At 39.3% G+C, this 27621-nt stretch overlaps 3 protein-coding genes across 7 annotated transcripts; all 3 read right to left on the bottom strand.

The window, feature by feature from the left end:
* Window positions 1–1766: 1766 nt before the first annotated feature.
* LOC126790390 (uncharacterized) lies at window positions 1767–3100 on the bottom strand. Its single transcript, XM_050516603.1, has 3 exons — window positions 2783–3100; window positions 2150–2567; window positions 1767–2073 (listed from the first exon to the last, which is right to left on the bottom strand). Exons 1-3 carry the CDS (start codon window positions 3052–3054, stop codon window positions 1870–1872), a joined length of 894 nt encoding a protein of 297 aa, XP_050372560.1. The 5' UTR covers window positions 3055–3100; the 3' UTR covers window positions 1767–1869.
* Window positions 3101–12452: 9352 nt separating this feature from the next.
* LOC126790398 (uncharacterized) lies at window positions 12453–15039 on the bottom strand. Of its 2 annotated transcripts, XM_050516614.1 has the most exons (4): window positions 14738–15039; window positions 13360–14515; window positions 12989–13050; window positions 12453–12595 (listed from the first exon to the last, which is right to left on the bottom strand). In XM_050516614.1, the coding sequence occupies exons 1-2, from the start codon at window positions 14983–14985 to the stop codon at window positions 14071–14073; spliced, it is 693 nt and encodes a 230-aa protein (XP_050372571.1). In that variant the 5' UTR covers window positions 14986–15039; the 3' UTR covers window positions 12453–12595; window positions 12989–13050; window positions 13360–14070. The 2 variants fall into 2 exon arrangements, with proteins under 2 accessions (XP_050372571.1, XP_050372569.1); XM_050516612.1 differs by having other exon boundaries at window positions 12989–14515.
* Window positions 15040–20561: 5522 nt separating this feature from the next.
* LOC126790365 (serine/threonine-protein kinase EDR1-like) lies at window positions 20562–26667 on the bottom strand. 4 transcript variants are annotated; one of them, XM_050516576.1, is made up of 13 exons: window positions 26398–26667; window positions 25770–26184; window positions 24994–25651; window positions 24588–24628; window positions 24117–24185; window positions 23777–23877; window positions 23538–23616; window positions 23187–23285; window positions 23021–23089; window positions 22850–22899; window positions 22677–22758; window positions 22068–22162; window positions 20562–21724 (listed from the first exon to the last, which is right to left on the bottom strand). In XM_050516576.1, exons 1-13 carry the CDS (start codon window positions 26637–26639, stop codon window positions 21598–21600), a joined length of 2127 nt encoding a protein of 708 aa, XP_050372533.1. In that variant the 5' UTR covers window positions 26640–26667; the 3' UTR covers window positions 20562–21597. The 4 variants fall into 4 exon arrangements, 3 of the variants coding, with proteins under 3 accessions (XP_050372533.1, XP_050372534.1, XP_050372535.1); XM_050516577.1 differs by lacking the exon at window positions 23777–23877 and having other exon boundaries at window positions 24994–25103; window positions 25174–25651; XM_050516578.1 differs by lacking the exon at window positions 26398–26667 and having other exon boundaries at window positions 25770–25922; window positions 26008–26165.
* Window positions 26668–27621: the final 954 nt, after the last annotated feature.

The raw sequence follows: 27621 nt of genomic DNA, 5'->3' as shown, positions 1-27621 counted from the left end.
AAAGTCGTTGTAATTCATATTAAGTGACTGAATGAATCTTTGATAAAGAAAACCGTCATTTTTATCGGGACTAGTCTACTTCAGGATTCAACAGTGTTTTTCATTACTTTGGCGCAAAACATTTGTGGTTTGCAAGGAAAACACTTACTACATACAAAACATTAAGCTATTCTTTTTGAAAAGAAAAACACTAAGCTATGTTCAGACATGTGACACGATAATATCTTTCAACTTCATATATATGATTAAAAAAAAAGCAAATGAGCAACTATCTAGGGAGTATTGGATTACTTACCTATTCTATTATAAAAATAGAGGAAAGTAAGAATAGATTAGGATGTCCATATCCAGTGACGGATCCAGGAATTTAAGGCCTGAGTGGATTTGAAAATTTTATTTAAGACATTCATCACAATGTTGATACTAAATAAAAAATATATTATGTATAAATTTTTTGCATATGCGAAAATTTAAGAACCATCCTAAACTCCGTCTAAATTTAGATGATTCGATGTAGAAATTAGAAAACATTGAAAAATAAAAAACTAAAAAAATAGATAAAAGAATGTGAGAATGGGATCGAACTTAGGTGGGTTAACAAATAGAAAGAAGACTAAACCAAATTGACCATTTGTTCAACTATCTACCACATACACATGCTAACATATTTTGAATTATAAGCCCAACCAGTGATAGGCTAGCTTCGCCCCTGGACCATACACACTTTGTCCCTTTCACTGAATAACCCAAGGCAGCCAAACCACCACATTAACACAACTACACAAGGCCTGCACTGTATGATTGTTGGCATCTTAAGCAACCGGGTACCTTGAACACATATATTGGTGAGCAGAACGTACTGGTGCAGCATAGGTTTTTTTTTATTTTTGTTGAAAGGAGCATTACCTTGTCAAGGCGTACGTTTGTGCATCTCCAAGGCATAGGTCGAAGCTTGAGAATAACTAAAAAGTAAGAAGCATATATATATTTCCGTGTTATTCACATATATTGGACTTCACGATTCATGAGCTTCCAATCATCCTGCACATGTTCATGATCACTTCCGGCTAGCCCGTCCTGAGTAGCTAGATCGCCTGCCATGGATGCTTGTCTTCGACTAATTGATGAGGAAACACTCGTCAAGCAAGCCAAACTTTACCGTAAACAGCAGTGTTAGACAGGTACACATGCACCCCCGAGAATGATGCCAACTGCAATCTGCCAAGGTTAAGTGATGTTTGCTTGAACAATGGATTGCATTACAGAAAGCAGATTATATGCTTATAACTTGGACAGCTGAGAGGAGGATGAACGTGTCATGAGTAGTCCCACTAGCTAGCATTCTCTAGTAACGTACAGGTGGTAAGCAGTGGATCGAAGTATCAGAAAATGCAACTTCACTTGCTAAGTTGCTAATGTAAACGAAGCAGCAAACCGTTGAAGCTAGACACAACGCAGGCAGCTGGTCTACAAATAAAAATTTTGAAGCCACCACTGGACGCAGAATGCATTTCGTTGAACCGGAGAGCGCGCAATCTCTGCAACACTTTTGGTTCTTCCAGCAATTCCTGAAATGTTGGCCGGAAAGCTGGATCACCATGCCAGTTGAAATCAAGAGAAAAGAAGTTAATAACACACTAAGCTTGAGCTTTCCATGCCATTATGTTTATATGAAACCACCTATTACAATAAAATGAAAAAGAAGTTGGGAATCAGAATCCATGTCTTGTAACACAAAATTACATATTATCGATCTTCCCATAATATCATCCCAATTCGGATAGAATTATCTGAAATCTTTATAAGACATATCCATCTTAATTATGCTCATATATGCTACAGACACAATAGCATCTGGAACTAATATAATTATCTGGAAATCTTATGAAACTTGTCTTTGATCTTGGTAAGAACACTGAAAGGAGATGGAGGCATAACCCCACTAGGTGAGCTAGCCCCACTTGAATTCCCATCCTCACTATGGTAAGACTGATCTGCTCTCCCAGCTTTGTACTTCCAATTGTCTTTTCCTGCACTAAATCTTGACTTCACTCTATTGCGCACCTCGAATGCCTATTTTATGATCATGAGATAGCCAATTAATATGTAAATATAACCAGAGGAACATAAAATAAACTAGAAGACTAACCAAAGTTGAGAATTTTGATGCAATTGCATTTCGCTGAGGTTGCTGAGGATCAAAACCAAGTTGATCAGTTACATCAGTTGTACACTGGCCGACGGTTAAATCTGGTTCTGATTGCTCATCCACATCAAACATTGGAACCCTCTCATTTTGAAAAGGGTAAATATCAGTTGAGACGCAAAGAAACCCAATAAAAGTGCCATCATCATCATGAAATGGTTTATTTGTCGTGAAGGCTGTAAATGTTTCCCCCATTTTGTTCTTGACAGGAAACTGTCCAGTCCAGCTCTCCCCACTGGTTAGACGTTGAACTAAATTACCACCTACAACATAGGCTTGGGGATCGGCTAAGAGCTCAAGGGCATCCTGTCCAAGGGCCTCTGCCGCTGAATAACCAAATAGAATTCCAGCAGCTCTGTTCCTGTAAACTTGAGACAAACTTCAGAGATACAATTACTCTTGGTAGTTGCTACTAATCCAAATTCATAAAAACCACTCATTGAGCTAGAGAACTAGCAGTTGCAATCAGAATTAATATCAAACAAGAACTATAATGCAAATAGAACAAGAAGTAATAGGAAAACTTCATCAAGTTGAAAAGCTAAACTAATACTTTGTTTGAGCTCAGCTACTCACCAGTAAGTTATACGACCGTCAAGATCAAATATATACACAGCTTGTCCAATCGACTGCAATATGTTCAGACACTGCTGATCACTGAAGTTCAGAGCTGGCAGCAGCCGTCTGCCTCTGCTAAATTTCATTTTTTGAGAGAATCTTGAGTACTGTGGCGAAATTGAACGAGCCATTTGGATTTCCAGGGTCGGCAGTTCTTGATTGAGGTGGGAGTCACCCTCTTCCAGTGATCGAACCTTGTTTAGAAGATCCTCCGGTGGAGTACCATCCATTGACACTCTTCTAGATTGAACCGAAATCTCAACGATGATATGAGCAATCTTGGTTTTAAAAGAGCTTCACACTTCCCTCTTACGTACTCATGAAGAAAGCGAGTAGTCTGTTTCATGAAAGTCTTATAATAAGACAGCAACATCTTTCATTTTCCTCGAAATTCTGGCAACCGCTGTCTAGGATATGATATACATGGCCGGTGTATTTTATTTTATCTCTAGTGATAAAATCATCATCGATGTGTTCTTTTTAGAGGTTTGATTGCTTTACATGTTTCAAGATGATATGAAGTAGGAGAAGACACTTTATTTTAATATTCATTAACAAATTCCAAGCCTCAAACTTTCGAAGTTGCACTGCGGAGCGTAGAAAAGCAGAAGATTATGATGAGCTCTCATGGTACGGTCCTTCATACTTCACCCACACAAATGGAACTCTTTACTGCAGAAGGGATAGAAGGTAATCATATCATTGATTTTAGATGCACTCTTAAGAGCATATATTGAAGCAGAAGTGATTGGATTTTCTGTGTCGTAGAAGGTAGAGGTAAGCACTTAGAATTTGAATGAGGAAGTAACAGCTCCAATCAAAGTGATTACAGAGCAAAAGCTTTCCTACCAAGAGACTGCAATCTAAAAAAGTAAAAAACATAGGGGATACAAGAACTTTTACATACTGTGACAATAGCCAACATTGAGGCATATCATCTTTGTACTTAGATTTCCAAAAAAACATGAAGAATAGTAAGTGCCAATACCGCTTTAGAAGCCGGTGCAAGTATCTGTAATGCCTGCTTCATCTGCCCATGTTGTACAGAAAGTTGGCTGATGTTTTACAGTTCCTCTTTGTCTATCTCACTAGAGGCAGAACATGATACTTTGAACTCCAAACTACAACTCTCTAAGCCTTTCTAGCAGCTCTAGATATGTTGGCCGGCAAGATGGATTATTGCTGATTCAAAGGAAAAGAACGTAATGGAAATCATAGATATCACAGCCCGGAAATTGGATGGTACCTTTTGGATGATATGATGCTACAGTACCTTTTGACTTGACTGCTAAGAAAAATAAAGGATCATCAAGTATATATTAACAATACCAATGTTCTTTACCAGTCCGAACTGTGGAAGTATCTGACAGTGGCTGCTCATCTTCCAATGTGGTTCATTCATTTAAGAAAACCGATGAACAGTGGAAGGTCTGCTGATTACGATTCTTTTTGGGTGCTTTCACTAGAGGCGGAATATGCTGCTTTGAACTGGAGATTACACTGTTTATGCAAACCTTTGAGCTTTTCAAGCAGTTCTAGAAATGTTGGCCGGCAAGCTGGATTACTGGTGAGAAAGAAAAACAAATTCTTGGAGTCACACGCCACAGCATAAGAATATTAAAAGATTAAAAATGGGGTGCCACAATGTCCATAGGATCCAATGAACACATAAAACTACCTCATAAGTAAATTGAAAATTAGAAAAATCAAGAGTATATATATATCTATAATTGTTTGACATCAATAAAATAGTCCTTGCATCAAATCATTCTAATTCTTAAGCAATTAAGATCTTCCTCAAAAGAAATAAAAGAAAAGAAAAGAAAAGGCAATTAAGATAACCATTCTGAAACTCACAACTAAAATGAAGCAATGAGAAGTCCTATTATTCGAAAACTGGACAGAGTGGCAACTCAGTGAACAAACAACTAATGATTGCAGGTATGTTTCTAGCATGCATCTTGACCAACTGCCTAGACAGTATTCTACATTTTAAACTAAAACATTGGACCAACTAAAGGAAAATAAACTAAGTGCAGAAAGAACACCTGTGCCAGCAACTCTCAATCATTGAAGCCCACTTCGGTTCTACATCTTTTGGGGTCTCAAGTCTTTGGTTCATGAATCCAACAGCTCCAATTACCTGCATGTAAAGAAAAATTCTTGATCATACCCACACAACGTACCACAATGTAAATGCCTCTAAAAAATGGCATGGTGGAAAGATACTGCTAAGAACTAAATTCTTGACATAAAAGAGAATAATTTTTTTAAAGAAAAATGGACAAACAAAGTCTGCTCTTGGATAATAGAAAGTTGATATTGATAAAACAAGTATATACAGTTCAGTATCAAATCACTCAAGCACCAACATGTAATTTACACTGAAATATTCTATTGGCTTTGTTTCCTAAATGGTGTCTATATATAATATCTATGAATTGAAACAACTGCAGTCTAATATCAAACTTCTCAAGTAATATGACCCCACTAAACAACTGTTTTGTTTTGGTCTTTAGTTAACATTACTCTAGTCCCAAGAATTATGCAAAAATAATCAACTAGCTCATACGGTCATACCTTAGTTTGTAAACTTGAGGTGATAATTTTCTTTCGTGAATCCTGATTGAATGAGTTCAAAGTAAAGATTACCTGCATTGGGTTTAGATTAACCCAAGGAATCTTCTCAGTAGCAAGCTCCCACAATATCACCCCGTAGCTATATATGTCAGACCTATATAGCCAAATATACTTAGAAATTGACGTAAGTAAATCTCGGTGAGAGAAACAGAGGACACTAATATGAGAAAATACAATTAAACGTACTTCTCATCAGAGGGTTCATTACGTAGAAATTCTGGTGCCATCCATTGAGGCTCCAGAGCGAATGACAGACCTTTGAAGTCAGAATATATATCCAAATGCAGGCTTGCTCATATAGTATAAATTGGACTGATTAATTTAGGACAGTTAAAAGAACAAAATAATAGTTTCAGTAAATGTCAGTTATAATACCATTCCCCTGCCACTCTTGTTTATAAGAAAAGTTTCATGCTTAAGACGTGAAAGACCAAAATCGCCAACCTGTTAGATAACATCAAATGGAACACTTTTTAATTTGATACAAATTTAGAACGAAATTTAACAAAAAAAAAAGTGGATAATGACAATCTAAATGGAAGGCTTCAAGAAACAGAAATTTGGCAAGCCTTCAGAGTCCAGTTCTTATCAACTAGGAGATTTGTAGACTTCAGGTTTCGATGAATGATTGGTGGGTTGAAATGGTGAAGATAGTTCATGCCCCATGCATGTGGATTGGTTAAACAACAATCTATTCAGCCTAGAACATAAATCTGAAAGCATGGACTAATAAATTTAATACGCACACAAATTTATTCGGCCAAAAAGGTAGAAAGAAGAGTGTGGCATGTAACAACATTGTATACTTTATGTTTGGGATGTGAGGGAATTACTCACTACATCCATCGCCATATTAACACGTCGTCTCCAGCCTAGTTTTGATGGGTTCCTCTGTAGTATTTGATACAAACTTCCACTATGATGAGAGAATATTGAGATGAGATCAGGCAAAGACGTACTCTAGAATACAATACAAACCAGGATAAAACATCTATAGATTTTTCAGTCATTAAAAATAGGATAGAGAGTTTCAAAATGGGAACTTAAGAACAGACCATGGGAGGAACTCTGTGACAATAGAGAGAGACGCTCAGGTGAAGTCACAGCTCCCATGAAAAGCAAAACATTTGGATGCCGAAGCCTTTTGATACCTAAATAGACAAATCATAATGCAAAATCATATTTAATATATCAAATAAAGTAAGATATGAGAAAACTAAAAAAAGTAAAAACAATTGTAGGAACATTCATTAACAATTTATTATGGGATAATCAAATTTACTACACCCAGAAGATTCCTCCTGTAAAAGAGAAGAAAAGAAATGGCTGAAGTGAATTGTTATTGATGTTGCACTATGAGCTTTATAGCTGTAATTAGAATATTAAGACAACTCATATACAACATATTACTACACATAATAAAGTTTTACAACTCATACACAACCTATTACAATCAATATGACAAATTTTTCTCAACACTCTCCCTCAAGTTGGAGAGTGGATGTCTTGTACTCATAACTTGCGAATCATAGGAATAAAAATGTATTTCCCCAATGGTTTAGTGAGAACATCAGCTAGTTGATAGGCAGAACTTACATATCTTGTGACCACTAGGGCTGGGCAAAAAGCCCGAAAAAGAAAATAAACCCGGACCGGACCGCCGGGCCCGTCCGGGCGGGCCGGGTTTTTTGCCGGGCTCATATGTTGTCATGTGATAAACGGGCCGGGCTTTGTTATGTCCGGGCCGGTCCCGGGCCTTCAAATCTTTAAACAAAAAAAACCCGGAAACCCGGGACATTAGGTGTTATTATGTAATTGGTTTTCGTAAGTGATCCTAAACTTATAGAATAGATACAATGACACTGGAACATAACCAAATAACCTTAAACTTAACTAATTTCAATCCCATAATTCCCATTGTCGTCGCCTCGCACTGCCGATTCGCCGCCAACTAGCCAAAAACAGAGTTAGGCCCGGAAAACCGGGCGGGCTCGGCCCGGATATTACCGGTCCGGGTTTTACCCGGGCCCTGCAATTAATTGACCCGGGCCGGGTTTTACCCGGGCCCTGTTTTTTTTAGAAAAAAACCCGGCCCGTTACACTACAACCGGGCCGGGCCCGGGCCCTGAAAAAAATTGCCCGGGCCGGGCCCGTGCCCAGCCCTAGTGACCACAGAACCATCTAGGATTTTGTCTCGGATATAATGGCAGTTCATCTCAATGTGCCTTCTTCGCTCATGAAAAACAGGGATTGGCTGCAATGTGGAGTGCAACCTTGTTCTCACAAGATAATAAAGCTGGCTCATGAAGCAACATGCCAAAATCCTCGAGTAAGCAACGTAACCAAGTCAACTCACAACATGTGTCTGTCATAGCATGATATTCAGCCTCTGCTGAAGATAAAGACACTGTCTTTTGACGCTTAGACTTCCAAGAGACCAAAGGAGATCCAAGAAAGACAAAGTATCTGGTTGTAGATCTTCTAATGACCGGACATCCTGCCCAATCAGAATCACAATAGGCTCTCAATCTTATTTCACTGATGGAAGAAAAGAATAAACCTTGTCATGTAGAACATTTCAAGTAACGTACCACCTTTAGTGCTGCTTCCCAATGCGTCTTCCTAGGTTGATTCATGAACCTACTAAGGACATGGACGACATAGGTAATATCAGGACGAGATACAGTGAGATATATGAGCCGGCCAATCAACCTCCTGTATTTCTCAGGGTTTTTGAGCAGATCACTATGCTCCGACAATTTCAAGCATTTTTCCATGGGAGTATCTGTCGGAACGGTCCCTAATAATCCTGCGTCTTCAATAATCTCCAAGACATATTTACGTTGACTGATAAAGATACCACGTTTTGAAGTTGAAACCTCGATGCCAAGAAAATACTTTAAGTCTCCAAGATCCTTGAGATGAAATTGACTATGCAAGAAAGTCTTAAGTGCATCAATTGTCTCCAAGTCATTCCCAGTAATCAATATATCATCAACGTAAATCAAAAGTGCAATAAATAAATTCTCTTTCTTCTTAGTGAACAATGAATAATCAGCTTTAGATTGAACATACCTAGCTGACTTTACTGAATCAGAAAACTTCTCAAACCACTGCCTTGAACCCTGTTTCAAACCATATAGAGACTTGTGCAATCGACATACAAGATTCTCCTCCCCCTGTCGCTGAAGACCTGGCGGAGGAGACATATATTTCCTCTGATAATTCACCATGAAGGAAAATTTATTCACATTTAATTTGTGTAATTTCCAACGACGAGCAGCTGCTAAAGCTAAGAGACAACGAACAATATTAATTTTAGCAGTAGGGAAAAAAGTCTCATGATAATCCACACATTCTACCTGAGTGAAACCCTTGGCAACCAATCGGGCTTTATAACGTTCAACATAGCCGTCTGCTTTGTACTTGATCTTATATACCAAACGACAACTAACGAGAACTTTGCCAGCTGGAAGTGTGGTAAGAGTTCATGTGCCATTAGGCTCGAGGGCTTGCAATTCAAAAAACATGGCTTACTGCCATTCCGGATGAACAACTGCCCCAGAATAGGTGCGTGGCTCAATGACATGATTGATCTGAGCTAAGAAACCCTGATGATAGGGCACGCACCGATGGTAAGAGAGATAGCTAGCCAACGGGTAACAAGTTCCTTTAGTCGGACCAGGCAACAAGAAGGACGACAGATCTGAGTGAATGGAGCGAACATTGTAAGTGAGGCGGTTCGGTGGGTGCGACTGGCGGCTGGAGCGACGGAGGGGGATGTGTTCGGTGGTGGGTGGGGCGACTGATGTGGGCGGATCAGGCGGAGGTTGGGCAGAGGGTAGTGGACGGCGAGAGTATGTGCAGAACATAGGTGGTGGAGGCGGAGGTGGTGACGGGGAAGGTGAGGGAGAGGGCGGAGTTGTCGTAGATGGACATGGAGGAGAGGGAGGTGGTGAAGGTTGTGGCTCAAGCATACCCATATCAAAAGTGAAGTCATTGATATTAGATGAAGAAAGGATCGGGTCGGGTTCGTGTATTGGAGCAAAAATTGGGCCGGGTTGATAGCCTAAAGGGTCTAAGGCTGCATAAGGGAAGATATCTTCATGGAATTTAACATCTCGACTGGTAAAACCTTTTTTTGTAGACAAATCATATAGCTTAAAAGTCTTTTGACCGACTAGATACCCGATAAAGAGGGATCGAGTTGCACGTTGATCAAACTTATGGGAATGATGTACATTTGTAGCATAAGCTAGACACCAAAAAACACGAAGATGAGAAAAGGAAGGAGGTTTGGAGTATAGTAGTTTGAAAGGAGTTTTGAAGGAAAAAAGAGGTGTGGGTAACCTATTGATGATGTGAACGGCTGTAAGTGCACAATCACCCCAAAATTGTGAGGGAAGGTGAGTTTGGAATTTTAATGCCCGAGCAACTTGGAGTATATGACGATGCTTACGTTCCACAACCCCATTTTGTTGAGGTGTGTAAACGCAAAAATGGTGGAAAACTCCATTATCAGAAAAGAAAGGACATAGTGAGATAAATTCAGCACCATTGTCACTGCAAAAAATTTGAATGCGAGAGTCGAATTGCGTAAGAACATAGTTAAAAAAACGTTTTATGAGAGATTGTGCTTCACTCTTATGTCGCATTAGAAAAATCCAAGTAAAACGTGAATAGTCATCAACTATTGTGAGCAAATAATGAGCACCAGAAAGAGAAGTATGTTGATAATGACCCCAAATGTCACAATGAATAATTTCAAAAGGTTTATTCGAAGAAATTTTGCTATTATAAAAAGGTAAACGATTATAGTTTGCCATAGGACATATGTGGCAAGCTTTATTTGATTGAATGAGAAAATTCAGAAAATGTTTAACGATGAAACCTAAGCATGGTGAAAACACATGTCCGAGCCTATTGTGCTAGAGATCGGTGGAGGATATAGAGAGGTTGCAGGTAGACTGTTTGGTGGTGGAGGTAGGTTGGTTCATGGACTTCTCCGTCGCTAATGTCACCAAATAGTATAATCTATCACGTTGTTCACCCAAACCAATCATCATCCTCGTAGCCAGATCCTGCAATATGCACTAATAAGGATAAAAAGTCACTGAACAATTCATGCCTCTTGTTAAATGACTAACTGACACCAAATCGACTTTAAATTTTGGCACAGATAACACATCAGAGGTAAAAATTGGAACTTAAGGACAGTGATCCTTTTGCGACAATAGCAACTTTATCCCCACTTGGTAATAAGACAGGCGGCAAAGAACATCGATTATCAGCATGAATTAATTCAGTTGATGATGAAATATGATCGGTTGCCCCGCTATCAATGATCCAATTGCGGGAAGCAACTTTAGACAAACCTGGTTTAGTTTTTGGAGTTGCAGCATTAGCTTTCAGAGTTGCATTGGGATGAGAGTTGGAGCTTGGAGACATACTGCTAACGGCTGCCAGAAATCGATTAAATTGGACTTCAGATAGAGTGACTGAAGGCCCAGCATGAGAACTTACAACGCTAGAAACATTGTTGGCAAATGGAACTTGAAAACCAGTGTTGGAATTCGGCTTAGGAGTGGAAGTCTGTTGAGTTTGCTTCGCCTTTGGGTGACCAGGAGGATAGCCGATCAGTTCAAAACAAGTCTGAACCTAATGTCCAGGGTCTCCACAGTAGACGCATTGAGGGCGGCCTCTCCCTGATTCTTGTCATCGTTCTTGGGAACTGAAGATGCAAGAATGTGGTCGAGGATTTGGCTCAGATCTCCCTCTCTCCTGATTAACATTGGGTCTGCTACCTTGTTCTTGATTTGTGAATCTACCAGAGTTTCGGACCGCCATGGCCGCACTACCATTGGACTCGGCTGGATGTGTAGCATTGAGTAGACGCTGCTTCTCTTCTTGGGCAACAACAGCGTAAGCTTGGCGGACTGTAGACAAATGGTTCATCAAAAGAATCTGACTGCGAATAGCACTGTAAGTATCGTTCAAACCCATCAGAAATTGCATTAGTCTCTGCTGATCTCCTTGAGATTTGTGTGGAACCTCAGAATAGGAAGTCAATTAATCCCAAAACCTTTCCGTTTTGTATAATAAGCTGAGATTGATTGTTGCTCTTGCTTATGACAAGCTATATCTCGTTGAATCTCAAAAATTCGAGAGGCATTACCTTGTGAAAATCGTTCATGTAAGTCCTCCCATACCTCTTGAGCGGAAGAGTAATAGGTGAGACTCTCAGCAATGTCTTGACTGACAGTGTTGGTGATCCACTGCTGCACCAAGTCGTTGGCCCGAGTCCATGTTTTGTAGTCATCTGGATCAGTCTTTTTCTAAAGGAGACTCAATTGTATCATTGATAAAACTAAGCTTGTTCTTAGAATTCAAAGCTCGGAGTATATCCATTTTCCAACCATTGTAGTTGTTCCCATCCAAGACTTTAGTAATTAGGACAATGCATGAGTGATCAGAGGGATGAGTATAAAAGGAATCTGAGAGGGGAGATTTGGATTTTGATGATTCTGTGGAATTGAGGGGAACTGATTTGCCTGGTGAAAGAACATCATCATCACCGGCCATGACGAATGATAGGAGAGGCTGCACGAGAAATTAAGATGCAGCGAGGAAGAACGAGAAATTATGTTGCTGCCTCTGCTGCATGCTGCTGCCTGATGCTGCTGCCTGGAGCTGCCTGCTGCTGCCTGCTGGAGCTGCCTTATATGAATGTAAGGAAAGCAAGAGGAAACATAGAGGAATCTCTGATACCATGTAAAAGAGAAGAAAAGAAATGGCTGAAGTGAATTGTTATTGATGTTGCACTATGAGCTTTATAGCTGCAGTGAGAATATTAAGACAATTCATATACAACATATTACTCCACATAAGAAAATTTTACAACTCATACACAACATATTACTACACATAAATAAACTTTACAACTCATACACAACCTATTACAATCAAATGACAGATTTTTCTCAACACCTCCTATATTCATCGAGTCAAAATCTCATATGATACTGGTTACTTAGTACAAATAGTAAGTATAAAGAAGCTCACCTCTTGTCTGAACGAATTTAACAAATCGTCTGAATAATCAAGCTCGGAGAACACCTTAATTGCAACATCCTGCAATACAAAACATTTAACTCAACCAAAAATTAAAGCTCTATAAAACTTGCATAATATTCATGGTTCTCCCCACTTTCCAAATTAAAAGACTATTAAAACAGATTACAGATTTACCTACAAAAAAAAGATACTATTAGTTTACTATAAACACAGAGAGTGCTACATTTGGCATTATCAATTGTATACCGTATGAAACCAAATGTTCAGCAAGACTATAGGCGCATTTTTTCTGTGTGTGTTACAGCTTAAATTTTGAACTTGATCTTTCGTCATTGGAATAATTGGAAATTATTTCTTCAGCCTATCATGTTTTTTTTCATTGTGAATCCACAAAAATTTGAACCTAGAGACAGAGAGTTGAACTAAAGAAGAGAGAGATGTAGAACATACTGATCCATCCCACTGACCATGGTATACAGTTCCACAAGAAACGGCAAATGGAAGCCGCAAACCTATATCAGAAGGAAACTTAACCAATTCCTACTGCATCACAAGTGAAATCCACAAGTATATGAAAAAAATTTGTTAGGTTGAGATGATCAATTCTAACATACCAAAACAATTAAGGACAGGTAATTTTAAACTGTTGGTCACCATGAATGTTTCTTGATCAGTACCAATATGCTATTCAAACAGCAGTTGTCCAAGAGAATCTCTATCCATTTGAAGACTCATTACAGCTATTGTAGCAGAAATTGAACAGTTGCAGCAATGAACAATATGTATTACCAGCATGCTCCTATCACTAGAAATGCTATTACCTTGCCCAATCTGTGCTCCAATTATCATGTCTTCCGTTTCATAATCCAGGCAGTCAGTGTCCACATCCACCTTAGTCAAAGCACTACTTCCTGTACTTCTAAGGCTGATGGCACGGCTTGTGGTGATAATATCCAACGGAGAGGTCCAGGATCCCTGAGACTTATTATTATTACATGTTGGTCGATTATCTTCACTCACCTGAATTTCTGGATTTGCAACACAATAACTTTTCTGAGGAACGGCAACACTGACTTGATCATTATGCAACCAGGGCCATGCAAAACCACTGGCCCTAGCCACTGACCCATCTTGCTCATTTCCTTTCCGAGGCCATGATATTCTTCGCTTGCTAATCCATGCTTCTGCCTTTGAAGTTATTATCTTGTGAATCAAAGATTTTTCTTCTCTCACAGGCAGATTCTATGGAGGGTTCTCGGAGAGGCTTTCACTCCACATGGTTAAATACACCAAACGGAGTTTCTGGTGTTATAGTTCCTATAATTGTGCTAGTCCCACTTGCAATACCATCCTCCCTAATGGCAGATGGCACAGAATTGGAACCATGAAACGGATTATGACTCTACAGTCTCGCCATTGGGATCCATGTACTTTCCTCTCGCCTGAATCTTTGACTTGACTTTGTTACTCACCTTCAATGCCTGTTTAATGATTATAACAATAAAAAAACACAGCTGCTGCTACATCATGAATCAGATGAACATAACAACAACAAGACTAACCAAGTTTGTTAGTTTTGATGAAACTGCTTTTCCAAAAGGCTGCTGAGGGTCAATACCAAGTTTAGTTGTAACACTAGCCCCATGACTGCTGAAGCTTAAATCTTGCTGTGCTTGCTTCTCAGCTGACATTGGCACCCTCATATCATAAAAGCACGAAGAATCAGTACACGTACAAACAATGCCAATTATACTGCCAGCATCATCATAGAATGGACTATTTGTTGCAATGACTGTAAACCTCTCCCCCGATTTCTTTCTTACAGTGAACTGCCCAGTCCAAATATCCCCCTGGCTAACACCGTGGATTATATTATATGCTAGACCATAGTCCCGGGTATCTACTAAAAGCTTCATGGGAAACTCTCCAAGTGCCTCTTCTGTAGAATATCCAAACAGATCTTCAGCACTTGTGTTCCTGCAAGTTTGAGTTTTCTCAATTGCATCAAACTTCAAACACGAAATTTCTATAACGCAATTCAATACACAATTGTTATCCTAATCTTACAAAATCCCCTACTACCAAACCAATTTCAGAATCACAGACTTTCATAGTCATTTCTATTAAATGGGTTTCCAGAAAACTGCTCAGACTAAACAAAAATCATCAAGCAATTCATATCAAAACCAAGCTACTCACCAGTAGATTATAAGACCACTACGATCCATTACATGCACAGACTGCCCAACTGACTGCAATACGTTGAGATACTGCCGGTCACCCAACTTGAAACTTGGCGGCAGTCGACCGGCACCGCTAGTTTTGGGCAATGATCCGGCGGGAACGGTTGAGCTGGGACATTTCATGCATGAGTTGGGCGTGTCCTCTTCTAGCTTTTGAATCTTCTCGAACAGCTCCACCTCTGCTAGTGGAGTGAAACTGTCCATTATAATGCAGCAAGGTCCCAAGTTTCAGACTTTGAGAGCAACCTTAAAAGTTAAAACAAGTTTCAGACTTTGCGAGGTTGGGGAAGTAACAACGTACAAAACAGTACCAAAGTCTCACGTATTCCTTGAACCAAATTTTACACGCGTCGCTCTTATAAAGGCGGTGCCACAAATTGTGCCAATGATGAGTTAGTACAAGGTGATTCAAAGCCTCGTCATTCTGAAAAGCTGATTTCGAAATCGAAGGTTCGACAAGAATGCAGAGTAAAAAAGAAGGTTTCAAATGATCAAAGTGTAGAGACTTAACCATCAGTTAGTCCAACTGAAATTAATGGTACGGTACCATCACGTACAGAAACATGTACAATGATAGCACAAGTTGATCAATGAATGAATTTTGAGTCGAGAGACATTGATGAAGAGAGAACTATTAAATACAATAGGAGAGTTAGTACTCCAAATGATAGAGCTTCGGTTCCAAGGCCATGTACTCCTACTTCTAGTGAAAATCAGTTTGTCACTTTAGCTCATGAGGCTATTGTGGGGGCTGCTAATGAATTAATTGAGCAATTGGTAGACCAAGTGTTCCAAGGGCCAAATGCTCAGACCCTTGATGTAGATAACTCAATGGTGGTTACCAATGAGGCTTTACATGATGTTGAGGACTCATTCCCCACCCCCTCAACGAGGACAATGAAATTGTGGTTCGTGAGTTGGAGGATGGTATGACTGTTGTTCTTTCTAGATCTGAGCAAAAGAAGCAAAAAAAGAAAATGCGTGAGAATTTACTACAAGAACAAGCATTGGACCATTACCATGTTCGTAGCAGGGTTCCCACCTCACGCCTCAACCTATGAAGATCATTTTTTGGAATGCTCGGGGTATGGGCAACGCCCCCACTCGTCGAGTCTTGAGTAGGATGGTTCGCAGATACAAACCTGCTATTATTGATATTTCTGAACTTTTTATTAATTGAAGTTCACTTAAATCTTCCTTTTGGCATTCTTTAAAGATGTTTCCAGCAGCTGTGAATGACAGGGGGGACCAACCTCCCAATATATGGCTCTTATGTGATCAAGTTATTCAACCTACTGTGTTACTAGCTACAGACCAGCAGCTCACAATTTCTTGCACTTTGGAGAATGTTAATTGTATTTTGACTTGGTTTTATGCAAGAACTATAGTAACAGAGCGTCACCGGCTTTGGAATGATATGCTTCATGTTAAAAATGCATTTGTTCAGGGACCCAGGATAATGTTGGATGACTTTAATTGTGTGCTGGGTGCTCATGAAAAACGAGGTGGAATTCTTCCCAATGCCGTTTGATGTTCAGACTTTCAGGGCATGTCAACTAATTGTGAGTTGGCTCATCTTCCTACTAAAGGATTGCCTTATACCTGGACGAATAGAATGGGTGTTGGTGCAAGTGTTGAAATGAGGCTTGACCGGTGTCTTAGCAATTCTCTTGGATGGATGTTTGGCGCAATTTGGAGTGCACTACTCTTCCTCGTTTTTCCTCAGATCATTGTCCTCTTTTAGTGTACTTTTTTAAACTTATACCTAACCAAAGATCACTATTTCAGTTCCATCGCATGTGGCTAGATCATCCAAGTTTTCTTTCTTTGGTGAAAGAGGTTTGGCAGAGTTCTCATTTCTATGGTAATCCAATGTTTGTTTTGGCTTCTAAGCTGTGGACTCTTAAACAGCGGATTCGGGTTTGGAATAAAGCTGAGTTTGGGGATGTAAACATAATGGTGGAGAAGTCATTTGATGATTTGCATATAATTCAGCGGGAAATTGCTAGCTTGGGTCCTTTTGATGACTTGTTTTCCAGGGAGAGTGTTGCCCGTGCTCAAGTTTATGAGGCTCTTTTGCTTCAAGAGAAATTTTTATATGATAAATCAAAGATAAAATGGTTTACTGATGGTGATCGAAACTCTTCTTTTTTCCATGCAATGGTTAAAGTCCGACATCTTAAACAGTCATTATCAACTATGAGAGATGGAAACAAAGAGATTAGTGATTATGTGGTAAATTATTTCAATGGCCTCTTCACATCAGATTCTTTTGTAAGAGACACTGGTCTAGTTTCTCAAGTGATTCCTAATCTCGTGACTACTGAGGATAATGCTATGTTAACAACCATTCCCACATCTGATGAAATATTTCAGACTATGTGTTCCATGGATCATAATAGTTCTCCTGGTCCAGATGGTTTTGGTGGAATTTTTTTTATGAAGTGTTGGTCAGTTGTTGGTGCAGAAGTAGTCCAAGCTGTTCAAAGTTTTTTCAGTACTAGATACATTCTCTCCCACTTTAATTTTAATTTAATGATCTTGATTCCTAAAGTCCCTGGAGCAGACACCGTAACGCAGCTGCGTCCTATTGCTATGTCGAATTTTATTTTCAAGTTTATCACAAAGATTTTAGCTGACCGTTTGAGAAGTATTGCTACTCGAATTATTTCACCCAACTAAAGTGCTTTTCTTAGAGGCCGCACTATTGCAGACCCCATTATATTGACTTCATAATGCATTAACCTCCTGGATCATAATTGTAAGGGCGGTAACATTGCAATTAAGTTTGATGTGCAAAAGACATTTGACACTCTTGATTGAGGTTTTTTACTTCGGGTTTTGAAGGCTTTTGGTTTTTCAGATCCTTTTTGTGACTGGATTAAAGCAATTTGGAGTCTGCACACTTATCAATTTTAGTTAATGGTGAGATGGAAAGGTTTTTTCCTTGTTCTCGTGGTGTTCGTCAAGGAGATCCTTTGTCATCTATTCTTGTTTGTCTTGCGAAAGAAGTTTTAAGTAGAGGCTCACTAAGCTGGCTGAGAATGGACAAATTGATTTACTGTCCACACTCGCATGTTCTATTTGCAGATGTCATTATGGTTTTTATGTGGGGTACCAAGAGATCTTTGAAGAATCTAATGAAGTTTATGGAGGAATATGGCTTGAATTCAGGGTAAAGAGTCAATAAATCTAAATCGCTTGTGTTCCATGGGAAATATGTTCATTGTAGACGCTTTGTTATCCAGAAAATTTTGGGTGTCAAGCAGGGGTCTCTTCCATTCACATACCTTGGGATTTTGATTTTCCAGGGACGTCCCAAGAGGGTGTATTTTCAGGCCATTGCAGATAGAGTGAGATGCAAGTTGTCCTCTTGGAAAGGTTCTCTGTTGTTGCAAGCGGGTAGGCTACAACTTATTCAATCAGTGATTCAAGGCATTTTGGTTTATAGTTTTCAGATTTATGAGTGGCCCGCTGGTTTACTTCATAACCTTCAATCTTGGATTATGAATTTTTTTTTTGACTGGAGACCCTTTGAAAATAGGCATGCCTCTTGTAGCTTGGCGTCACTATTGTAAACCCAAAGAGGAATGAGGCTTAGGGTTACGTGATCTATTTGAGACTAATCGTGCTCTTCTAATAAAGAGATGTTGGGAGATGCTATCTTCTTCCTCTCCAGCCTCTATTTTGCTTAGGGCTCGTTTTTTGAAAGATGATTTCCAACCTATAAAATCTTACAAGAGATCTTCAGTCTGGTTGGGTCACAAAAAAGTTTGGCAAATGTTTTTAAATTTTTTGTATTGGAGTGTTGGTGATGGTAAGAGGATATTTTTTTGGCAAGATAATTGGTTGGGTGAGCCTCTTGCTACTAGTGTTGGAATAAGTGACTATATTCCACTTCATGCTAAGGTGAATGATGTTATTGTTGATTCTCATTGGGTTCTCCCAACAGATTTTATTTATTCATTGCAGCAGAAAAAATTGAGCGCAATGCTCTGCCTGATGCAAACACATCTGACTCTCTTTTATGGTCACACTCATTCTCAAGAATTCTGACAGCAAAAGAAGGTTTTGTTTTCTTCTCAAATCATGGTGAGTATAAAGACTGGGGTAAAGTGTCTGGAGTAAAGCAATTCAACCCCGCAAAACTCTTATTATTTGGAAGGCTCTTCATGGGCGTTTACTAACTGATGATGTTTTACAACGGTGAGGTTTTTCACTTCCATCTCGCTGCTCCTTTTATGGAAGTCATGCGGAATCGGGCACACATCTTCTTTTGCATTGTTATGAAATTATGGCTTTATGAAAATGAGTTTGCCTTCTATTTTCTCATTCATTCTCGCCTTGGGGTACCTTTGATGAAGTATTTAATGGTGTTGGTGTTTCAGCGTTCCCAAAACCTAAACGTCAACTTTGGTTTCTAGTCTCCTGTAATCTAATTTGTTTTATTTGGATCACTAAGAATCTGGTGCGTTTCGAAAGTAAGATTTTTAATGTGTTGGAAGCCCAACGTCATTTTTTGGAATTGTTCAGAGAGTCTGCTCTGCATTCTTTTCATCATTACAAGAAGCATCACGATATGTCTATTCTCTCTATTCTTGGTATCTCACAACTGTTTGCCAATGGTAACAACTTCATCCCGTCCTTTAATTAAGGGTTTCTTGGGTGAGGATTTACTATTTGCTAGGAGTTTTTTATATATATGGTTTGGCATGGGTGAGTGTACACATGCTGGATTGAGCTTTTGTTTATACTCTTTGTTGGAGTTTATCAGACACATGAGGTTAGGTTATTTTGTCCCCCTCCTTTGTTAGTTTGATTTCAATAAATTAGGGGCAGTTTGCCTTATTTTAAAAAAAAGTTAGTACTACATAGAATCTGAATCAAGGATTCCGCTTTTATCCATGGAAGTTCTAGAATTTGCCGACCGCTTTTTATTTGCCCACCTTTTGCCCACCATTCTAAACTCATGTCATGTGACTTTTCTCAACTCAAAGTTATATAATAATTGAGCAATTGGACACATGACATGAATTTAGAATGGTGGACACAAAGTGAGCAAATAGAGGGTGGTCGGTAAATTTGTTTTCGAAACCCCACACCCTTAATTCAAGTCTCAAGATATCAAATTCCTTGCTACAACAAAGAGCTTGCACTTTATATAAGCAGAATAACCAAAGTCACAACTCACAAACACATCATCTGAGGAGCTCATCTTAGTCTGGAACTCACACTACATTTATTAAGAATTAGAGCAATTGAAACAACACTAAAGCAAATTGAACGGAAAAACGAAAAAAAATAATGAGAATAGGAATTTTTTGAAGCAAAGGATCTTAAAGTAAGCTTTTCCCAATAATGTCACAATAGCTGATAAGTATTGAGAGGCAGATGCTAGATTTGCCAGGATCAAAGGATGAGCTTTGAATAAAGAATTAGTGGAGGCTTGGTGTTCCGTGAGGAAGGACACAAGGGATCCAGGATATATGGAATCCGACCAAGTGAGAACCAGTAATTTAAATCAGACATTTATATATCTTGCATCAAACTCAGCAACTGCCTTTTGTTTTATTTTTAACAGCAGAAACTCAGCAACTGGACAACTGTATTACAGGAAAAAGAAAAAGATTTTTACACAGGTAATTTGTCACATATATCAAGTATATCTACACTTGAACTGAATTGGGGGACAGAAAGATGTGATTCAATCCAAACCACAAATCACATAACTCACATTGTCACCATACCATATTTGTCAGATGCACCGGCACGGAGATGAGATAGGGTAGGTAGTCGACTGAAGTTGTCGACTTGAGTGCTTGTTTTCCAAAGCACCTCTAGAAGTTATAGGAACAAGACGTAAAAGAAGAGTGTGTTGGTTTCCTGTTCGACAATTGCAACGACAAGTTATGGTGTGGTGCATTAGTGTGAGGGCCCTTAGGAGATCATAATATGGAGGGATAAAGTTTTCAATCTTTTCAGTGGCTGCTGAATAGAAAGTTAGAAACATTAAACTAAAAGCCCATACAAAATGAGCGCCTAGGAAAAAAAGGTAATTAACCCACAGCAGCAAACCAATTCGATAACTTCTGAGATCTGAAGTATATTGGTGACTTGAACTGTTGTTGGCAGCCGCAAGCACTACTGAGGGTTTCCTAATATGTACATCAAAATATCCTGCCTGCTATAAGTTAGCATTTTCCAGTAAAATTACCTGTCTTCAATGCTAGTCGGATCAACGGACTCTTAAATCTTCAAAATTTGCTACTTGCAGACAGCACTCACTAGTCTCCAGGAACAGCTTTCAATCTTCAGCCAGCTGAGCCTTCAAAAGTGAGTTGGTAAAGTGTATACAACTTAAATCACAAAGGCTTTTTTTTGTTTCCTGACCTACGTACACAATTTTGTCAACCTAGCCAAACATCGTCTCTCCTACTGTCTCTGGACTTTAAGAGCTTGCTGCAGTTCTGGACTGGGAAGTTGCTTTTTTTTGTTTTTGTTTTGTTTCCTGACCTATGTACACAATAGAGCTTGTACATTTTTCTCGCTCCGGTCAAAGAATGAAAAGGGAAAGTTCTTCATTTCTGAGCCTTCAATGTTGTTGTGCAAGACAATCATGTAGCATCTGAACCCTGTGAATTTTTCCATGGCAGTGTTGTACTTGGAGCAACATGTGTTATCTTATGGCTTAGACTGCCATGAAAATAAATTTAAGTAACACTAATAATACCGGCCATCTTCCGACATGAGGTGGCCCTCTGCCCAAGTGGTGAATGATAATAATGAAAACCAATGAACAAAAACATGGCCCCCCGGTTACAATTCCTTTCTGGTGCTCTCAATAGAAGCGGAACGCACTGATTTGAACCGGAGATTATATTGTTTATGCAATACTCTAAGCTTTTCAAGCAGTTCAAGAAATGTTGGCCGGCAAGCTGGATCACTGGTGAGAAGGAAAAATAAGTACTTGTAATCACAGATACCACAACATAAAAATATGAAAGATGAAAATTGGGTGCCATCGTGTCCATAGAACCCAATTAACAAGAAAATAGTCCTAACATCAAGCCATTCTAATTCTTAAGCAATTAATATGACCTTCTGAAATTAATACCATGCAAATCAGCAGTGACGAAAAGCCCTGATAAATTGCTGTCAGTGAACAAGACAACTAATAATTATAGGAATGTTTGTCGCATCTTTGACCAACTACCTAGACAGTATTCTACATCTTAAACTAAAAAAACCAACCAAAGAAATACAACTGAGAAACACAAAAAGAACACCTGTGCCAGCAACTCTCAATTATAGAAGCCCACTTTGGGTCTACATCTTTTGGGATCTCCAGTCTTTGGTTCATGAATCCAACAGCTCCAATCACCTGTAAGTCGTAGAACAATTGTTGCTTTTATGCACATGGCATGCCATCGATAAAATGCCCCTAAGATAAGGAATGTTTGAAGATAATGCTAAGAACTAAATTCTTGCAATAGAAAAGAATTAGATCTAATTATATACAGCAATTTTTTTTTAAAGGACAAACAAAGTCTACTCTTGGAGAACAGAAGGTTGATTTTAAGCAAAAACAAACCTATTCAGTTGATACCGGAATCCCTTAAAGGGTAATACAGGTAAAAATTCATAATTCACACCGTCTGCTGCCTTTCTTTCCTAAATGGTGCCCAAGTATAGAACATATGAACCAGAATAACTTCATTCTAGTATCAAATCTCTCTAGATATTAGAGCCCATTCGCCAACTGTTCTGTTTTGGTATTTAGTTAATCACACAAATTCTTTAAAAGATTCAACTACTCATATCTTGGTTTATAGAAATGTTGTGATATCTTTCTGCCTTGAATTCTGAGTGGATATAAGTTAATAATAAGAAACTACCTGCATCGGGTTCAGATTATCCCAAGGAATCTTCAGAGTGGCAAGCTCCCATAATATCACCCCGTAGCTATATATGTCAGACCTATATAGTAAAATATACTTAGAAATTTAAATAAGTAATCAGGTTGAGAGAAACAGAAGACGTTGATTCCAGAATAAAAATTACTACATACTTCTCATCCGAGGGTTCATTACGTAGAAATTCTGGTGACATCCATTGAGGCTACAGTGAGATGACAGATCTTGACATCAGAATATCCGATTGCAGTATCATTTAGTAAATTGTTTGGACTGATCAACTTAGTACGATTAAGAAGAAGAAAACAAGGGTGCAGTTATAATACCGTTCCCCTACCACTCTTGTTTGTTAGAAAAGTTTTATGCTTAAGACGTGAAAGACCAAAATCGCCAACCTGTTAGAAATATCAGAACCAAAAGGAAATATTTAAAAAAAAAAATTGAAAACAACAAACCAAATCGAAGGCTTCACGAAACAGAAATATGGCAGACCTTGACGGTCCAGTTTTTATCAACTAGGAGATTTGAAGACTTCAAGTCTCGGTGTATGATTGGTGGGTTGAAATGGTGAAGATAGTTCATACCCCATGCCTGTGGATTGATTGAAGAACAATATATAAATTAAGCACAAAAACTATAATTAAAGCATATCGTAATAGATTTCATACAGAGGACCATATGCACACAAGGTTATTTGGCCGAAAAGGTCATGTATATAATGTAGCATAACAGCCCAAAGAACTAGCAAAAAAACATTATAAAACAAGACCAATGTTATAAAACAAAAATCTAATCAATTTTCATCTTTCTTTTTGTTTGGATGGGAGGGAGGTCAATACTCACTATATCCATAGCCATATTAACACGTCGTCTCCAGTCTAGTTTTGATGAGTTCCTCTGTAATATTTGGTACAAACTTCCACTGCATTAAGAAAATTGGGATGAGATCATGGAAAGAAGTAGTTTAGAATACAGCACAAACCAGTATTAAACATTCCTTGGTCGATATAAATAGGTATCATATTACAGTCGATGTAGAATAAACTCAATAAAGACTTTCAAGATAGGAGTTGAGCAAAGACCGCGGGAGGAACTCTGTGACAATGCAGAGACGCTCAGGTGAGGTCACAGCTCCCATGAAAAGCAAAACATTTGGGTGTCGAAGCCTTTTCATAAGTGATACCTGCATAAGTGCATATACAAAATTATAATGTCAAAGTATACTAAGCACGGCAAACTAAAAATAAATGTAAAAAGAATCATACAGGAGGAACATTCTAACTATGTAATCTTGGATAGTCAAGATTACTACGCCAGAAGTACCTCACTTGTAACAAGAAATGCCCATATATATCAAAAAAATTAGTTAAAACATCATCTGCTTCCAGAGTAGATACTACAGAAACTATCAAAGAAGCTCACCTCTTGTCTGAAGGAAAGTAACAAATCATCTGAATATTCCAACTTGGAGAAAACCTTAATAGCAACATCCTGAAAGGACACAGATTCAACTCAATATAGCATTAAAGGTACATAAGCTCACAAAAACTTTCATTATTCTCCCCACTTCCCTAAGTTAAAGACTATTGAAACAGATTGCTAATTCACCAACATTGTTACAAACTCGCATGTTAACATATATTATTACACTTTACTCCAAACAAACACAAATAGACATTGAGTTCGGCGTTTGGCCCCTCTATGCCGCATGAAACCAAACGTCAAAAAAGAGAGTTTAAGGGTGTTCTTTTCTGAGTAAACTTTACTGCTTGATTTCTGAACCTAATGTTTCTTGGCAGCAATTGAAAATCTATCCTTTATATCACATTTCGTTGCATTGTAAATTTGAATAGTGAACTTGCAGTAAACCAAAGAAACAGATAAAGAACATACCGATCCTTCCCACTGACCATGGTATACAGTTCCACATGAACCTGCAGAGGACGAGAGCAGCGATCAGATAACAGAAGGAGATTCAACCAAGCAAAAGCAGAAGCTTACAAGTGAAACGAACACAAGTACAAAAAAGAAGAATTTTTGGTCGAGATGATCAAGTCAAAGCTAGAATAATATTGACCAATTCAAAAAATAAAGAAACAATATTGACAGTCAGATCAACATTTGTGTCTCATGAATGTCTATTGACCAGTGTGCATGCGGTTATTCAAACAGAAGTGGTCCATGAGATGTCTATCCATATGATGACTCATTACAGCTTTCATAGCAGTAACTAAACAGTTGTAGACATGAACAATATCAGTACTTCAACAGCATGCTCGTATCACTAGAATACTATTACCTTGCCCAATCTGTGCTCCAATTTTAATGTCTTCCCATAAGATTTCATAATCCAAGAAGTCAGTATCCAAATCCACCATAGCCAATGGACTACTGCTGGTGCTTCTAAGGCTGATGGCATTGGTTATGGTGTTAATATTCAATGGAGAGGTCCATGTGTCTGAAGACTCACCAATATTACCTGTTGGCCGATTACTTTTGCCTTCCTGAATTTCTGGATTTGAAACACAATAACTCTTCTGTAGAACGGCAACATTGACTTGATCGTTATGAACCCAGGGCCAAACAAAACCACTAGCCGTAGCCACTGATCCATCTCGCTCAATTCCTTTCCAAGGCCATGATATCCCTTGCTTACTACTAATCCATGCTTCTTCCTTTGAAGCTGCTATCTTGTGAATCAAAGATTTTCCTTCACTCTCATTGCCAGAATCTATAGAAGGTTCTCGGAGAGGCTTGCTCGCAACATGGTCAAGCACTGGGGATATAGTTGCTAAACTTGTGCTAGTCACACTTGCAATACCATCCTCCATATAAGCAGATGGAACAGAATCTGAACCATGAAACAGATGATGACTAGCATCCATCTCACATGTGTGACCCATATTGCTTTCCCTTGCCTTAAATTTTGACTTGACTTTGGTACTCAGCTTCGATGCCTGTTTCACGATTATAACAATCACGCCACACAGGTACATTTTCATTCTCATAAAAATAAAAATAAAAGATACACACGTACATTACCAAAAAGAGGAACAAGAAAACAAAAGGACTGACCAAGTTTGCTAGTTTTGACGAAACTGTTCTTTGCATAGTATGCTGGGGAACAACACCAAATGTAGTTGCATCTATGGCACCATGACTACTGAAGCTTGAATCTTGTTGTGGTTGCTTCTCAGCTGACATTGGAACCCTCATGTCCCGAAAGGTCTGAACATCAACACACGTAGAAACAAGCCCAATTATACAGCCAGCATCATCATAAAATGGAGAGTTTGTTACAATGATTCTAGACCTCTTCCCCGATTTGTTCTTTATAGGGAACATTCCAGTCCATCTCTCCCCTAGGTTGACGCGGTGGACTATATTATATGCTGCACCACGGTCCCGGATATCTACTACCAGGTTAATGGAACACTGTCCAATGGCCTCTTCGGCCGAAAATCCAAACAGAGTTTCTGCACCTTTATTCCTGCAAATTTGAGTTCCCTCAATTGCACCAAACTTCAGAGTCAAAATTTCTATAACAGACACACATTTGTCATACTTAAGGTTCCCATCATTACTCTTACTTAAGTTATTAGTCCCTGCTACCAACCCATATCAGAAATTTCTATAATCCACAAATTTCCTCAGACAAAGAAAAAAGAAAAGGACTTGGATTGAGGTGTGGTGAGGTACTCACCAGTAGAGTATACGATCATGAGAATCCATGACATGCACAGACTGCCCAAGTGACTCCAATATGTTGAGATACTGCCGGTCACTGAAGCTGGGCGGAAGCTGATCGGCACCGCCGCCTGTATTGGTGATCCGGCGGGGGTGGAGGAGCGGGGACATTTCTAGCCGGAGGTGGGCGTGATCCTCTTCGAGCATTTGGATCTTCTTCAACAGCTCCACCTCTGTTAGGGAAGTATACGTGTCCATTGATCGAAGAGATAGGTTGGGCCGGGGAGTAGAGTACAAACACTTCCAAGTCTCTGGTGTGCTTCTTAAAATGTCGCCGCCCTATATAGGCGGTGCAACAAGTTGCACTTGCACGGATGGATGAGGTAAGAAACAGATAAGTACCTTTTTGGTCTGAGTCAAAGCATGGGGATGATGCATGCTTCCAATGGAATTTCAAATACTAGAACAAAATTGAAGTTTACCCTAATCGGAGTACCCAACATGGGACCGGAGGTGTACTACTCAATGAACCCCCAAAACCTACTTTCTTTTCTGACAGAATCAACCAAGCGTCACGCCATGTTGTTGATCTTGATTGGGGTTGGGGAACTTCATCCTCGTTAGCTTGCCCTACTTGTCTTTTGACTCGGAAAGTTCCTTATTAAGACTGTCGCGAGTAAGAAAACCCCCCATCACATAGGTTTTAGTATTGCAGTTCGTTACTAAGGGCTAATGAGTCATATTCCTTGAGCTAGCATGTCAGCGACTTGGGCCTCAAGCTCTGTTTTCTGGGAATGGGCATAACGGTAAGGCCTAACATTGATTGGCCCTGTGTTGGGTTTAAGAGGAATTTTGTGGTCAACAGAGCGGGAAGGGGGTAAGCCAATAGGTGGGTCAAAGATTGGGCCAAAACGGGTCAGAATTTGGGCTATTTGGGAGTGGTGGGGTAAATCATCACTCGCACCGGTAATAGAACAGAGGGTTGGGAGGGACTCAAGTTGTTCAGAGGGAACCAACGCAAGAATCTCCGCTGCATCAATCTCACGATTGGGGTCGGCATTGGTACCCCGAAGCACATGTCTCCTCCCATTTGCCATAAACACCATAAACTTATCTCGAAAGTGCCAGCCCAAGAAACCCAGCGTATCAAACCACTGAGCGCCCAACACTAGATCACACCCAGTCACAGGTAGGAGAAGGAACGAATCCGTGAATGTGTAGCCCTGCGCGGCCACGGTGA

This window comes from Argentina anserina, chromosome 4 (assembly GCF_933775445.1).
Source record: "Argentina anserina chromosome 4, drPotAnse1.1, whole genome shotgun sequence".
NCBI lineage: Eukaryota > Viridiplantae > Streptophyta > Magnoliopsida > Rosales > Rosaceae > Argentina > Argentina anserina.
This window is presented reverse-complemented; position numbering and strand designations above follow the sequence as displayed.

Bases quoted from the DNA above. Each gene is read 5' to 3' on its own strand.
- LOC126790390 (XM_050516603.1), bottom strand. From the start codon at position 3,054: ATGGATGGTACTCCACCGGAGGATCTTCTAAACAAGGTTCGATCACTG. The intron at 2,568-2,782 runs GTGAGTAGCTGA...TCAAGTTTACAG, and splicing joins GACGGTCGTATAACTTACTG to GAACAGAGCTGCTGGAATTC. The intron at 2,074-2,149 runs GTTAGTCTTCTA...ATCATAAAATAG, and splicing joins CATCAAAATTCTCAACTTTG to GCATTCGAGGTGCGCAATAG.
- LOC126790398 (XM_050516612.1), bottom strand. From the start codon at position 14,985: ATGGACAGTTTCACTCCACTAGCAGAGGTGGAGCTGTTCGAGAAGATT. The intron at 14,516-14,737 runs GTGAGTAGCTTG...TCAAACTTGCAG, and splicing joins AGTGGTCTTATAATCTACTG to GAACACAAGTGCTGAAGATC.
- LOC126790365 (XM_050516576.1), bottom strand. From the start codon at position 26,639: ATGGACACGTATACTTCCCTAACAGAGGTGGAGCTGTTGAAGAAGATC. The intron at 22,163-22,676 runs GTAGTTTCTTAT...TACGACTTACAG, and splicing joins ATAATCTGAACCCGATGCAG to GTGATTGGAGCTGTTGGATT. The intron at 21,725-22,067 runs GTGTTCTTTTTG...CCTTCTCACCAG, and splicing joins ATTGAGAGTTGCTGGCACAG to TGATCCAGCTTGCCGGCCAA.